This window comes from Pelophylax lessonae, assembly GCF_965119305.1.
Source record: "Pelophylax lessonae genome assembly, chromosome: 4".
NCBI lineage: Eukaryota > Metazoa > Chordata > Amphibia > Anura > Ranidae > Pelophylax > Pelophylax lessonae.
In genome coordinates this window covers 88,365,207-88,382,090 of record NC_138771.1, presented here as the reverse complement: position 1 = coordinate 88,382,090, position 16,884 = coordinate 88,365,207, and the positions used below count along the sequence as shown (strand labels likewise).

The following is a 16,884-nucleotide window of genomic DNA, read 5'->3' as shown; positions in this document are numbered from 1 at the left end:
CCGAACGGTAACGCCACAAACTGGTAGTGGTTCTCTGCGATAGCGAACCGAAGGTACCGCTGATGACCCTCGAAAATGGGGATGTGCAGGTTTGCATCCTTCAGATCTATTGAAGCCAGGAATTCTCCTGGACTCAAAGAGGCCACAACCGAACGGAGAGACTCCATTTGAAACTTCCGAACACGCACGAAGCGGTTCAGCGCTTTCAGGTCCAGAATAGAAACATAGAATGTGTCGGCAGATAAGAACCATTTGGCCCATCTAGTCTGCCCAATATATCTGAATCCTATGAATAGTCCCTGGCCCTATCTTGTATGAAGGATAGCCTTATGCCTATCCCATGCATGCTTAAACTCCTTCACTGTATTTGCAGCTACCACTTCTGCAGGAAGGTTATTCCATGCATCCACTACTCTCTCAGTAAAGTAATACTTCCTCATATTACTTTTAAACCTTTGCCCCTCTAATTTAAAACTGTGTCCTCTTGTGGTAGTTTTTCTTCTTTTAAATATGCTCTCCTCCTTTACCGAGTTGATTCCCTTTATGTATTTAAATGTTTCTATCATATCCCCTCTGTCTCTTCTTTCTTCCAAGCTATACATGTTAAGGTCCTTTATCCTTTCCTGGTAAGTTTTTTCCTGCAATCCATGTACTAGTTTAGTAGCTCTTCTCTGAACTCTCTCTAGAGTATCTATATCCTTCTGGAGATATGGCCTCCAGTACTGCGCACAATACTCCAAGTGAGGTCTCACCAGTGTTCTGTACAGCGGCATAAGCACTTCTCTCTTTCTACTGCTTATACCTCTCCCTATACATCCAAGCATTCTGCTGGCATTTCGTGCTGCTCTATTACATTGTCTTCCCACCTTTAAGTCTTCTGAAATAATTACTCCTAAATCCCTTTCCTCAGATACTGAGGTCAGGACTGTGTCAAATATTCTATATTCTGCCCTTGGGTTTTTACGCCCCAGGTGCATTATCTTGCACTTATCCACATTAAATTTCAGTTGCCAGAGTTCTGACCATTCTTCTAGTTTTCCTAAATCCTTTTCCATTTGGCGTTTCCCTCCAGGAACATCAACCCTGTTACATATCTTTGTGTCATCAGCAAAAAGACAAACCTTACCATCGAGGCCTTTTGCAATATCACTTATGAAGATATTAAACAAAATTGGTCCCAGTACAGATCCCTGAGGTACCCCACTGGTAACATGACCTTGTTCTGAATGTTCTCCATTGACTACAACCCTCTGTTGTCTGTCACTCAGCCACTGCCTAATCCACTCAACAATATGGGAGTCCATGCTCAATGACTGCAGTTTATTGATAAGTCTTCTATGTGGGACAGTGTCAAAAGCCTTACTAAAATCTAGATATGCAATGTCTACTGCACCTCCACCGTCTATTATTTTAGTCACCCAGTCAAAAAAATCTATAAGATTTGTTTGACATGATCTCCCTGAAGTAAACCCATGTTGTTTTTCATCTTGCAATCCATGGGATTTAAGATGTTCCACAATCCTATCCTTTAATAGGGTTTCCATTAATTTGCCTACTATTGATGTCAGACTCACTGGTCTATAGTTGCTCGATTCCTCCCTACTACCTTTCTTGTGAATGGGCACGACATTTGCCAATTTCCAGTCTTCCGGGACGACTCCTGTTACTAATGATTGGTTAAATAGATCTGTTAATGGTTTTGCCAGCTCACCACTAAGCTCTTTTAATAATCTTGGGTGTATCCCATCAGGACCCTGTGACTTATTTGTCTTCACTTTAGACAGCAATCTTAGAATGTCTTCCTCTGTAAAGACACATGCATCAAATGATTCATTAGTCATCCTTTCAAGTGGAGGTCCTTCTCCTTCTTTTTCTTCTGTAAAAACTGAACAGAAGTATTCATTAAGGCAGTCAGCTAGCCCTTTATTTTCTTCTACATACCTTCCGTCCTTTGTTTTTAATTTAGTTATTCCTTGTTTTAATTTCCTTTTTTCATTTATATATCTGAAGAATGTCTTATCCCCCTTTTTCATAGACTGAGCTAGTTTTTCTTCTGCCTGCGCTTTAGAAGTTCTTATAACTTGCTTGGCCTCTTTCTGCCTAATCTTGTAGATTTCCTTATCTTCATTGCTCTGGGTTTTTTTATAATTACAAAATGCTAGCTTTTTATTTTTAATGATTTGGGCCACTTCTGCTGAGTACCACAGTGGTCTCTTCCTTTTTTTGCTTTTACTGACAAGTCTAATGCAATTTTCTGTTGCCTTCAATAATGCACCTTTTAAGTAGTCCCATTTCTCCTGGACTCCATGTAATCCGTTCCAGTCTGATAAGGACTCATTTATGACTAATTTCATTTTTGAAAAGTCTGTTTTTCTAAAATCTAAAACTTTTGTTTTTGTGTGGTGTGACTCTTTCACAGTTCTTATATTAAACCACACTGACTGGTGATCACTAGATCCCAAGGTTTCGCCTACAATGACATCATCATACCGAATCCCCATTTGTGAATACCAGATCCAAAATGGCCTCCCTCCGGGTTGGCTCCTCAACCACTTGTTGCAGAGACAACTCCAGTAGGGAATTTAGAATATCTGTACTCCTGGTAGAACTTGCTATTTTGGTTTTCCAGTTTATATCTGGAAGATTGAAATCTCCCATAATGATAACTTCTCCTTTCATTGTCATTTTAGCTATTTCTTCAACTAGTAGATCATCTAGTTCTTTAACTTGACCAGGTGGTCTATATATCACACCTACACGAGTTACTGCATGATTAGCAAACTGCAACGTAACCCAAACTGACTCTATGTTGGCCTCACCAACTTGTATTAGGTTAGATTTAATGCTATCTTTCACATACAGGGCCACTCCTCCTCCTTTCTTGCCTACTCTGTCTCTTCTGTATAAAGAGTACCCTGGTATGGTTATGTCCCAGTCATTTCTTTCATTAAACCATGTCTCCGTAACAGCCACTAAATCTACATTCTCAGATTCCATTATTGATTATTGATGATCATTGATTTTTTTACCTAAACTGCGAGCATTTGTAGACAGGACTCTGAGCTTATCATTTCTTAACCTCTGTGCTTCTGACCTGTTCTGGCATTGTTTCGGGGGGCAATTGGACTCTTGTATTTTCACTCTTTTGCCCCCCCTTCCTAGTTTAAATACTCTTTCGCAAATTCTTGGAGTTGTTCACTAAGTACATTTGTTCCTTTGAGAGAAAGGTGCAAACCATCTTTTTTGTACAGTTCCTTTCTATTCCAAGTAGAGCTATCATGAGAAACAAAGCCAAATCCTTGCTCTTGACACCATTTACTAAGCCATATGTTGAACTCCTTTATGCGCCTCTGCCTATCATTCTGAACATTATGCACAGGCAGAACTTCAGAAAATGAAATGGTGGATGCAAAATGCTGTATGTCATTTCCAAGTGTGATAAAAGATTTTTTCACCTCTGACATTTCATTGCAAGCCAGGTCATTTGTCCCTAGATGGACAAGAACATCCACGTCCCCTTCCTGCTTTGCTTGCTTAACAATATTAATAATACGTCTTCTATCTCGCCTAGCAGTAGCACCAGGGAGACATCTCACAGAACCATTTTCTTTAAGCTCCACACTTCTTATGATTGAATCACCCAGCAACAGTTGCTTCCTTTGAGACTTCACTTTATCTTTTTTGTCCTTGGCTGCAGTCTTGCATACATTAGACATAGGAGTCGATGGTTTCTCACCCTCTGTGCTTGAGTCCATATCCATGTTGTCCTTACATTCTGAGAGTGCTGCAAATGAATTTTGGAGAACCACCGACTGTGGGACTTGTCTTCTATCCACCACTCTAAGTCTTCCAGAACCTACAGTAACCCATCTGCCATTTCTGGGGGTCCTCTGTGGCAGTGGCATTGCAGCAGTCCCAGCAGTCCCAATAGGATGCACTTTGCCCTCCTTCCTGGGCACAGTGAACAGATTTGAATAAAACCCCCCAAAACCTGTCCTGATGAGGCACCGGGACAATCACCCCCTGAGCAAGCATGTCCTGCACCGCTTGATGCAAGTCCTGCAGACGCCCCGGAAGCAAATGGAGATTGGAGGGAAAGAATCTGTCCGCCGGCCTGGAAAGGAATTCGATCTTGTAACCTGATCGAACGATTTCCTGGACCCACCTGTCCGAGATCCGGAGCAGCCAAGGTTGGAGGAAACCGCGCAAACGTCCCCCCACCCCAGAAATGGGTGAGGGCGCCCCTTCAGGCAGAGGCAGAGTGTCCCGCCGAACCGGCATTGCCGGTCTTCTGCTTACCTGCCCAGGGTTTCTTCTGGTTGCCCTGGGCCTTGAAGGGCTTGCCCTTGGATTGGTTCAGAAAAGGCACGAAAGGACCCCTGACTTGATTTAGGCGCAGAACCCCGCTTGCCACGGAAAGACTTGTTCTTCGGGTTCTGGGGTAGCATAGTGCTCTTACCCCCCGTGACGCCTTTCACCAGGGTATCCAACGCCTCGCCAAAAAGGCGAGAGCCAGCATAGGGAAAATCAGCAACAGTCTTCGGTGAGGACTGGTCGGCCGACCGGCTCTTCAGCCATATCAGTCGCCGGTTAAGTACCACGACACTCGAGAGGCGAGCCACCAAGGGGGCCTCATTAAGGGCTGCATCACACAGATACATGACTCCTTGATGGATCTGGTCCACCATTTCCAGTCGTGCAGGCGGCACGTCATCGGACACTAGGTTGCTTTTAAGCACCTTGATCCAATCAGCCCTCGCCTGAGCCACCATAACGGATGCGAAAACGGGTTTGAGCAACGAACCCGCCACCGTATAGGAATGGCGGGCTAGAGACTCCAACCGCCGGTCCGTGGGATCCCGGAAAATCGGGGTATCCTCAGTAGGAACCAAGGTAGCCTTGTTCAGCACGGCCACAGTGTGATCTACCTGTGGAGGCACACACCAACGTGATTCCGTAGCCGGCGCAAAAGGATAAAGCAATTTGAACCGACTAGGTACCAGGAATGGACGTTTCAACGTGCGCCACATTTCATTAACAGTGTAATGGAATTCCGCTGGGCAGGGAAAAACCTGCGCAGACTTGCGGGTCCTGTGTGTCCCAAATGAGGACACAACGCCCGGAGGACAGGGCTCATCCTCTAAATGTAAGGTTTCCTTAACAGAAACAATCAACTCATCCATGGTCGCCCGTTCTTCGGGTGACCCTGGGGAGGATGTATCAACACCCTCCACCTCAGCCTCCCCCTCAGACCCCGGGGGGTCTAAGGATGAGCGGGACCCTGAAAAGGGCACGCTCGCAGCAGCAGCAGCATCCATATCCCCATCTGAATCAGAAGAGAGAGACAGCCTTGGCCGTTTTCTCGCAGCCCGTTCAGACATCAGCATTTCCATATTTGCCACTAAAGTCGCAACCACAGCAGCCAGATCAGGTCGCAGCGGGGCCACAGGAGAACTGGGGCCCCCCACTAAAGCTGGAGGAAACTTGCTTTCCTGAGAATCCATGGCTCAAGATAATAAAAAACTACAGTGCAAAAAAGTAGTGTACCGTCCCCTTAAATAGCGCTGCGGAGTGCGCAGCCCACCGCTACTGTCACAGCTATGAAGACCCCCAAAAGGAGAAAGAAACTGAGCCAGAAGCAGTATACAGAAGAAGACTGAGAGAGATAAACTGCAGAGCCCGCAGATCGTTGCTACCTGTGTCTGTGCTGTCTGAGAGGAAAAGGAAATGCTGCTGGAGGGGGCTGGACATAAGCCAGACCCTAGGGAAAATGGCTGCCCCATAGGGATGCATAGGAGGCTACGACAAGATGGCCGCCGACATGCGGCCGAACCGATCGTTTCACCGCCCACAAAATGGCGGCGGATGGCGCCAAAATGAGCTGTATACTCGCCCCAGAGGGGCTATACACTTGTGCATAGTAAAAACATGGCGGACCGCGCGGTTTTACCCCCACAGCGGTCGCCGCACAACACACAAGTCTGTACCCCCAAACATGCACCTAAGGTGACATAGGGACAGGGACCCCCGGCAAACATACAGATCTGCACACATCAAACCCCGCAGGGATCGCACAGGGAGTCACACAGGCACAGACATGGGGACATACAGCAACACAGACTGCCACCCCAGGCAGAGGCCCCACACAGAAAGTACTTACCTGTACCCGATGGCGTGGGGGAGCCTCTATGCACGGATAAACCTCTGTCCTCATCTGACAGGGAGTGCCATGAGCCAGGGACATGACGCTGCAGTACCGCAGACGAGTCCTGTGAGGTAGCCACCTCACGGCTGCATCCCTGCAGCGAACAGGGATGGATCGTTCTTAATGCCAGGGCGAACCATAGCTGAACGCTCGATGGCGGGCTGGGGGTCCATCTGACCCTCTGTGCCCTGGAGAACCAGGGCGGCCAGTCCGAATCCCAGCACCGCATGATCCATCTTCATCCGAAGAATAAACTAACACTAAAGCTGACAAAATAAACAGCTAGTAAAGTGAGAGAAAAAAACTGACATTTAAAAGAAAATCAAATAAAAGATTTAGGAAGGCTGAGACTGAAGCCCCAGCACAAGGTAGCCTGACTATTCCTGATGCTAGGCAAACTAAAACTGAGTTGGGAGTGGTGATGCAGGGGGGGTATTGACCAGATGGGACAGCCCCCGTGGGTGTGTATATGCTAATGCCTTTTGTCTTTTGACTAAGTCTATATGCCTAGCTATTCCTACGGATAGGTGGACAATACCCAATAGTGATGACTTAGAGGAGGCGGCGACTGTCGGAGGACGTAAGAGAAATCTAATTTGGGTATGGGAACCCTATACTTTGGACTAAGTTAAGCCTGGGCACACCCCAATCACCCCGTGTGGCGCAGATTCCCCCTCTTTAGACCCCTGATGTTTCCCCAAAGCCCACTAACAGAGCTCCTAAAAAAAACTGTAAACATTTTTTTAAAGAAAAAAAATTATAAAATATAATAAAAAATAAAATCTACTGACACCATCCATTGCTCTACTGACACCGTTACTATATACACATGCACACACATGCATATGTGTTTGAGCTTTGGGGTGCACACCCTAATGCAATAGGCTGTGCACGCCAATGAAAATAACAATGCGTAATAGAAATGTTGTAGTTTGCCTATGCAGGGCTAAGCAACAGGTTAAAGTTAAAGGTTTATTGGTTATAAATAATAGAAAAACTTTCTTATTGGTGCACTTACAGTATCTCACAAAAGTGAGTACACCCCTCACATTTTTGTAAATATTTTATTATGCCTTTTCATGTGACAACACTGAAGAAATTACACTTTGCTACAATGTAAAGTAGTGAGTGTACAGCTTGTATAACAGTGCTGGGGGCCTGATTTGTTCTGGTAAGTGGCCATTACTTACCAAGTTGGAGGAACAAGGAACACATATACACCAGCACTTTATTGATTTGGCCACACATTATTGACCCTTTGGGCCCAAGTTGGCCATTTTGACTTAGGGGTGTACTCACTTTTGTTGCCAGCGGTTTAGACAATAATGGCTGTGTGTTGAGTTATTTTGAGGGAACAGCACATTTACACTGTTATACAAGCTGTGCACTCACTACTTTACATTGTAGCAAAGTGTCATTTCTTCAGTGTTGTCACATGAAAAGGTATCATTTTTTTGTGAGATACTGTAAATGCACCAATAAGAAAGTTTTTCTATTATTTATAACCAATAAACCTGTTGCTTAGCCCTGCATAGGCAAACTACAACATTTCTATTTTTTGTTTTACTTTTTGAACTTAATCCAAAGTATAGGGTTCCCATACCCAAATTAGATTATCCTTTATAGGAGCTTACAGGAGTCTCATTTTGGTGTGTTGTATTAGTTCCAAAATGGATCCAAAGGAAATTCCTTAATACAGATGAAAGTGATCATTGCGCAAATATATTTATTAAAACGTTTTCCAATAAAAGTAAGAATAACACAAATTTTTTGGAAAACATTTTAATAAATATATTTGCGCAATGATCACTTTCATCTGTTTGTTTGAATTTCTGAGTAACAAACTAAGCCTGGGCCAACCACATTCAGATTGATAAAACAAACCCACTCAACGGATCCAGGGTAAAACATTTCCACAGCAGAGAAGGTACACCACAGCTGTTTAGGTCCTGGGTGCCTGATTTGTTCTGGTAAGTGGTCATTACTTACCAAGGTGAAGGAACACGGAACACTTATACACCAGCACTTTATTGATTTGGAGCACGGATCACTTTTGGGGATACGCAGGAACAACCCCCTTCTTTTAAGAGACTAATGAACTTTTATTTTGATTTTCTTTTTTTTTTTTTTGAACTTTTATTTTGATTTTCATGTGAAGTCACGTTAACTGCCTAGATAATCACACCACAAATAATTGTTATTTATTTTAATTTATTGAATACTATTTTGAATGCACAGTTTTATGCTATTTGCATTTTGATATATTGCACATTTTTTTTGCACTTTGGAAGCACGTTTGCACTTTCAATACAAGCACGTAGGCACTTTGTAAAAATTACGGTTTATATATTTATATCTGATACATTGGAATAAGAGTAGTAGCGCCTCACTATAACACATATACCTGATTTAAGCACATACTTAAATTGATGGCGACATTACCAGATCTATCAACCATACCATGAGGGTAGATGCTGAATTCTAAACTCCTAAAATATTGTGTGGCCACCATTATTTTTCAGCACTGCCTTACCCTCTTGGGCATGGAGTTCACCAGAGCTTCACAGGTTGCCACTGGAGTCCTCTTCCACTCCTCCATGACAACATTATGGAGCTGGTGGATGTTAGAGGCCTTGTGCTCCTCCACCTTCCATTTGATGATGCTCCACAGATGCTCAATAGGGTTTAGGTCTGGAGACATGCTTGGCCAATCCATCAATCAACTTTACCCTCAGCTTCTTTAGCAAGGCAGTGGTCATCTTGGAGGTGTGTTTGGGGTCGTTATGTTGAAATACTGCTCAGCGGCCCAGTTTCCGAAGGGAGGGGATCATACTGTGCTTCAGTATGTCACAGTACATGTTGGCATTCATGGTTCCCTTAATGAACTGTAGCTCCCCAGTGTCAGCAGCCCTCATGCAGCCCCAGACCATAACACTCCCACCACCATGCTTGACTGTAGGCAAGACACACTTGTCTTTGTACTCCTCACCTAGTTGCCGCCACACATGCTTGACACCATCTGAACCAAATAGGTTTATCTTGGTCTCATCAGAACACAGGACATGGTTCCAGTAATCCATATCCTTAGTCTGCTTGTCTTCAGCAAACTGTTTGTGGGCTTTATTGTGCATCATCTTTAGAATAGGCTTTCTTCTTGGATGACAGCCATGCAGACCAATTTGATGCAGTGTGAGGCGTATGGTCTGAGCACTGACAGGCTGACCCCCCACCCCTTCAACCTCTGCAGCAATGCTGGCAGCACTCATACGTCTATTTCCCAAAGACAGCCTCTAGATAGGACGCTGAGCACGTGCACTCAACTTCTTTGGTCGACCATGGCTAGGCCTGTTCGGAGTGGAACCTGTCCTATTAAACTGCTGTATGGTCTTGGCCACCATGCTGTAGCTTAGCTTCATGGTCTTGGCAATCTTCTTATAGCCTAGGCCATCTTTGTGTTGAGCACCAATTCTTTTTTTCAGGTACTCAGAGGGTTCTTTGCCATGAGGTGCCATGTTGAACTTCCAGTGACCAGTATGAGAGAGTGAGAGCGAGAACACCAAATTTTACACACCAGCTCCCCATTCACACCTGAGACCTTGTAACACTAACGAGTCACATGACACCGGAGAGGGAAAATAGCTAATTGGGCCCAATTTGGACATTTTCACTTTGGGGTGTACTCACTTTTAGTGCCAGCGGTTTAGACATTAATGGCTGTGTGTTGAGTTATTTTAAGGGGACAGCAAATTTATACTGTTATACAAGCTGTACACTCACTACTTTACATTGTAGCAAAGTGTAATTTCTTCAGTGTTGTCATATAAAAAGATATAATAAAATATTTACAAAAATGTGAGGGGTGTACTCACTTTTGTGAGATATTGTGTATATATATATATATATATATATATATATAAGCCCCGCTGAATTTTATAAAGTTGGTAGGGGAAGTCATTGTACCAAAAGATCATTGCATCTCTTACTGCCTCCTCCGATACTACATAAGCCAAAATTCGAAGCATATTGGGATATGGAATTTGTGTTTATATAATTGATCTTCTATACCCATTTTCTATTTAGGACCACCTGGCATTGATGGAATGGATGCAATGCCGGGGTACAATGGAACAGATGGTTTGCCTGGATTGCCAGGGAGCAAAGGAGAACCTGGTGATACTGGAAAGAGAGGAAAAATAGGTAAGTTTGCCCTGCTCCAGCACTGATAGTTCATGGCTGTCCCTTGCTATCCCCACTAATCTATCCACTATCTTTGCAGCTTCTTCCAAGTTCTTGTCCCTCCGCTTTGGCCTTTGAGGCGGTGACATATGATGTAACTTCTGAGCATGCAGGCTGGAGTTACATTATTCCAGTAATGAGCTTCGACTGTACACTGCACTGCACATGCATTGCACCCAGTTTAAGCGATTTTAAAAATATAGCTAAAAGAGGAAATGGTTTTGGATAGAGGATATGCAGTATTTTCTCCCCCCAAAAAATTAAGGTTATACAAGCTGATAATACACAAACTTCATCATTCCCTTAAAGCTCAAAGGTGGTCACGCACATTTCGATCTTATTGTAAAATTTCTGTACAAAATGCATATACCAAGAATTGTGTCGTGCTATGTAATTCCTAAATAGAACAATTAAAAGCTTAACTCTAGGTATTATCTTTATTGCATACTTAGAATCTTCCAACTTAGAACAATGTAAGTATGCATATTTCATACCTGAGGGACTGCTGGGGAAGCGGACACTCACTGCAATAGTTGGTGCCAACACAGTGATAGCTATTATCTTCAAGATAGCACACTGATCACAGGGGGACACTTGCTTATCAATAACTCTATTTACAGAATGCCATGCATTTTTGCAATGAACACAAGGGGCTCCCTCATGGAAAAGGTGGAGTCTGTGATTTCACCACCCCTCATTAAAAAAACCTTTTCATTAAAAAACAAAATACAGACTTCCGGTTCCGGCGCCCATGTAAGCAGCAGCGCGGGACACCGACTCCAGACATCGCCTGCTAATTAACCAGCTTTCTCAGCCCTAACGAGCCGGCGGACGCTGCACATAATCCACATTTAGTCCCGGGTACCGAGCGGCCATGGATCGCTTTCTCCACCACGGATCTGCGCCGCCGCAGCACGGCAGAGCTCCGCCTCCCCCACAAATCAAGCCCCCGGCTTCAACTGCGGCCTCCTCCGAGATTATCATGGAGGACACGGCCTCACACACTGGCACTGCGTCTGCGGGATCCAGTCAGCCACCCAGCCCTATGCCAGAGGCTCAGATCGCCTCATTAGCCCAGGCAGTAGCCACCCTTCTCTCTCCTACCATCAAAGATGCTGTGGACAGGGCCGTTTCGGATGGGATCACGCAGCTGCGGAAAGAAATCGGTGACCATGCTCACAGACTGACTGAGATGGAACACAGGATGTCTGACCTGGAGGATGAGCTGCAGGGATCCTTCGCTATGGATCAGCAAGCCAGGCAGACCCAAAGGTATTTACTGGAAAAGGTGGACGATCTGGAGAACAGATCGAGAAGAAATAACCTCCGAATCATAGGGCTGCCAGAAACCTATGGGACTGATGCTCTCTGCGACATTGCCTCCACGCGGCTGCCTACGGCCCTAGGGATCCAGTCAGCCTGCTCGGTGGAAAGAGCCCACCGCCTGGGGGCCCCATCCAATGACAGACGCTCACCTCGCGCTGTAATCGTGCGGTACCTGAATTATATGGACCGGCAAAATATTCTGAAATCCTTCCGCAAGTTGACGGGCACAAGCTCTTAATATTTGCAGACTACTCCCAGGAGGTGTCCCGTCGCAGGAAAGCTTTTCAGCCAATTTGTCAGGCTTTGTTCCAGAAATCCATCAAATTTACTTTGGCTTATCCCGCCATCTTACGCCTCGCTTACTCATCTGGCGAACAGAAGTCCTTCTACCACTTCTTGCAGCGCCACTTCAACATCACGCTGGATCCCCCCTCCACACCTTCCCCCCAGCGCCCTCAAGGCGCCCGGGAACAATGGAGCCCCAGAAAAGACCCGGCTAAAAAGCAACTAGTCTCAGGCCCCTCTTACAGATGCAAATACCGTTGAAGGCACCCTGGATGTCAGCTTTCACTTTCATCTCCACCTCTTATCTGAGGCAAAATGCGATCATCCTGTGTTTCGCCAGTGACAAACTATTCCTTTAGGTACCATTGGTAAATATGCCTATGATGTTTATACTATGTTTTCTTTGTTGGTTTGGTCACTGTGCTAAGACTTCTGTTACCCGTTTGGGACGCACTGACATGCGCGGACGAATGTTCTGTACATGTCACTGTCCTCCCTCAAGCCCAACGGCTGGTTATGAGTGTCATGTTCCCTGTACTGCTTCTTCATGGTTATTGCTTAACAGTTTATGCTCTGATTGACAACCGCTCGACCCGCACACCTTTACTTGTACTGTCGTCTATGATCCCTTTCGCCGGTGCAGGACCCTCATTCAGGTCCGCCTGCACGCCCGCCGACAGTGTTCATTTGTGTCGCCGGCTGAGAGGGCACTGTGACGACTACGTCTGGTAACGCTGTCCGATGCGCGAGCGAGCTCCCATGAGGAAAAAAGAGAAGTCCGCTAACTCAGATTGCTCTCTGTTCCCCATATACCCTTGTGCCCCTGTTGGGCTATACCCTATGCCTCTCACTCCCTTTGCACCTCAACCACCGCTTGAATTCTGGTTTCACTCGGCTACATCTGCGCCAATGCTGACTAGCAAAAATACACACCCTGTGACACCTACACTCACGATTGTTAACCGGCATCTAGCTCTTGTTCCCCGGAACCCACCATGAGTGTGATTTCGTGGAGCGTTAAGGGCCTCAGATCCCCCAACAAGCGCATGGCAGACATCTGAAACGTCTGAAAGCTGACATCGCGATCCTGCAGGAGACGCACCTGGAAGCCAAGGACTTAAATCGAATGAAAAAAATATGGGTAGGGCAGGTTCTGGGCTCCCCAGCAGTCAAGGGGAAGGCGGGCGTAATGATACTCCTACATAAAAATTCTAACACAATTGTAAAATCATCTGTTACGGATGATGCTGGCCGGGTGGTTGTGTTGCACCTGGCGACCGCCCTTCAGGAATGGGCGTTGGTCGGGATTTATGCTCCCAATGCTCCCACTGATTCTTTCTTCCAGTCAGTTACTCGCACGATAGCCCCGTACCTACATCTCCCACTTCTGGTGGCAGGTGACTTCAACACGCTGATGCATCCCTTGGAGGATAGGTCCTCTGCAAAGGACACACATTTACCCAGATCCCCACGTCACTCCCCTCTGCTGAGGGATTTTGCGGATAGTATCCAACTCTCAGATGTTTGGAGACTTAATAACCCAGAGGGCAAGGAATATTCCTTCTTCTCAAATCCCCATCACACGCTTACGAGAATTGATTACATTTTTGCCAACCCTAAAATGCTCCCCTATACGGTCACACCGCGAATACACGACATAGCCGTGTCTGATCACGCCCCGGTTTCGGTTAACCGCACGATCTACTCGACGGTTGCAGCTGCTAAATGCTGGCGATTCCCCTCCTTCCTAAAGATCCTGGAATGGCCTCACTCATCAGGGAGGTCTGGGCAGATTTTGTACTCCTCAATGACTCGCCGACGGTCTCCCCCGTACTCTTGTGGGAGTCGGGGAAAGCCGTGCTCAGAGGTCGTATTATATCTTACGTTGCTGCGTACAAAAAGACTATTGCCAAAGAATTTATGACAGCCAGCTCCCTGCTGAGAGACGCGCAATCTGCGTTAAACTCGAGAAACAACGAGGAAAACAGAGAACGATGGCGCAAGGCCAAGGCAGCTTTCGACGGCTGGGCGACGAAACGGGAATTACTTTACAAATCGCACCAGGATTGGAAGTATCATTCCTTCGGGAATAAATCAGGCAAATTGCTAGCCTCTCTCTGTAGAGGACCCTTTACCCCGACGCAAGTCTCTGCTCTTAGAGATGCCGACGGTAACAGGGTAGAGGACCCCCAAGGCATAAACGACGTCTTTGCGAAATTTTATCAATCTTTATACAGCCAGGAGCATATGGACGAGCATACTGCCTCGGACTGGCTTTCTAAGGTCCCCCTCCCGCAGGTCACTCGGGAACAACTTTCACAATTGAACGAGCCTCTTTCGCTAGAGGAGATTACCAAGGGCATAAAATCTCTCACGTCAGGCAAGTCCCCCGGCCCTGACGGATACACCCCAGATTTCTATAAGTTAGCGGCCGACGCGGTCGCCCCGACGCTGCAATTAGTGTACAATCATTTATTAGACGGCAACCCTTACCTCCCCACGGGCCATCAAGCCCATATAAAATTGATATATAAAAAAGGGAAAGACACTCTAGACCCCGGCTTCTACAGGCTAATCTCGCTTCTCAACGTGGACTCCAAGCTGCTCTCCAAATTAATGGCGGACAGATTGGCGTCCATAATGCCCTCTATTATTCATCCCACGCAATCAGTGTTCACAAAAGGCAGATCTGCAACATCAAATATTAGGAAGGTATTGTTGGCTTTAGAGGCTTCCAAGGCAGACCCGAGCACGGACGCGGCGATAATCACTCTCGATGCCGAAAAGGCTTTTGATAACGTGAATATCCAATGGCTGGATCGATTCCTTACCAAAGTAGGCCTTTCGGGCAAATTTTTGCACTTAATTAGGATGATGTATGAGAGTCCGCAGGCGCAGGTGGTGATAGCGGGACACATCTCTCCCTCGTTCCTGTTCAAGGGGACGAGGCAGGGGTGCCCACTCTCGCCTCTACTGTTCAATTTAGCCCTAGAACCCCTCTCCAGATATCTGCTTTCACATCCCGATCTTCGAGGCATAAGAGTGGGAGCGGAGGAACTGCACACCGCTATGTTTGCGGACGATGTGCTTATTTTTACGTCAGATCCAGGTCACTACCTCCCCTTGATCCAGGCCATTTTCGCAGACTACCGTTTGTGCTCGGGTCTCCGTATCAGCTTCCACAAAAGCGAGATATTACCCCTGAACACGACGCGCACTCCACAGTGGGCAGCGCGTCAGGCCTGCGTATAGCAACCACACACATTACCTATTTGGGTGTCAAAATAGGGCGCTTTCCCTCTACCATATACCGCTTAAACTTTACACCGGTACTTGACAGGATGGTAGCCAAGTTAAAATCCTGGGCTAATTTGCCACTATCATTGTTTGGCAGGTGCCACTTGTATAAAATGACCACCTTCCCTAAACTTTTATATCCTATGCAGACGATCCCAATTTTACTAAAACACTTGGATATTAATAGACTCCACAAAGCAGTGTCTTGTTTTGTTTGGCATGGGAAAAGGCCTTGTGTCTCCCTCAACAAGCTGCATATGTCAAGGAGGGATGGGGGGGTTGATCTTCCTAACATGAGAATTTACAACCTTGCGTGCCTTCTGAGAGGCTGCTTGGACTGGATCAGCAGGGAATCGCGGTATACAAATTATTCATTGGAGTCCCAAATGGCTGCTCCTCACGACTTAGTCGCGTTGCTGCACTGTGGGACAGGGGATGTCCCCAACGCTCTCCGTCACAATATCCTGATTAGAGATACGGTGGCAGCTTGGAGAGAGACGAGGAAGAGGTTGGGGTCTTCCCAACGCTTGTCCAGACATCTTCCCATCCATAACCATCCTGGCTTCCCACAGGCGCAGCAACATTCGGCGTATGGGGCCTGGTCCCAAAGGGGGATAAAGTTGATGGTGCAGCTTTTTGACGTGGATACTGGGATCCCTTTAAATTATGACTCATTTGCCAAGACACACGATTTGCCGAAAGGCCACTATTTGTATTTCAGTCAATGTATAAGCTATGTAAATGATTTGTGTCATCATTACGATTCCGCCCCACCCTGTTAGACCAATGGGTTCTGCATGCCAAACACAGGATATCGCAGTTATATAAGCCACTACTCCAAGAACTCTATCGGGGATCTGTGCACTCAGTTGCTAAATCCTGGAATAAACTGCTCAATTCGCCTGATGCTCAGTCCAGGATCTTGAAGGGCTACCTGACAACTCAACAACATGTAACCTGTGAATTCTGGAGGGAACAGCAGTTTAAAATTCTCCATGGAGCATACTACCCCCACATCCGATGGTCGAAAGACCCAGCACATCATCTATGCACTCTCTGCAAAGAACGTTATCCTTCTCTACTGCATAAGCTGTGGCTTTGTCCGCAGGTATCATCTTTCTGGGACAAAACATTACGCTACATCACCAAAATGTTGGGGGTGTCCATCCCCAAAGACATCTTCCCACTCGTGTTCAATTGCCTAGATCCGGAAAGTCTACCAATGCCAAAAGACTCCAGGAAAAGCATAGCACAATTCAAGCCATGGTTGGTCAACTGCCTGATGGCAGCCCGCAGATTGATTCTGCGACACTGGATGTCGGACACCGCCCCCACTATTGCTGAACTTTCCTCTGATCTCACCTCTAAGAAACATTGAACTGGTGGGACCCACATTGGATCCTCGCCTGACCCGATCGATCATAGATCGCAAGTGGAACCTACCGACTCCCAATCCCTCTTCTCCTGCAGGGCCTCTCGCATTCCCTCTGAACTGATCTGAGACCCCAATACTGACTTGGTGGACAATTGCCAAC

At 46.2% G+C, this 16,884-nt stretch overlaps 1 protein-coding gene across 2 annotated transcripts in view; it reads left to right on the top strand.

The window, feature by feature from the left end:
* The window catches only part of GLDN (gliomedin), a 65,432-nt gene that overhangs the window by 13,468 nt on the left and 35,080 nt on the right, over positions 1–16,884 (top strand). For both annotated transcript variants that reach the window (XM_082256801.1, XM_082256800.1), the window contains exon 4: positions 10,286–10,402. In XM_082256801.1, the coding sequence (XP_082112927.1) occupies positions 10,286–10,402 (117 nt within the window). The remainder of the gene's footprint in view (positions 1–10,285; positions 10,403–16,884) is intronic.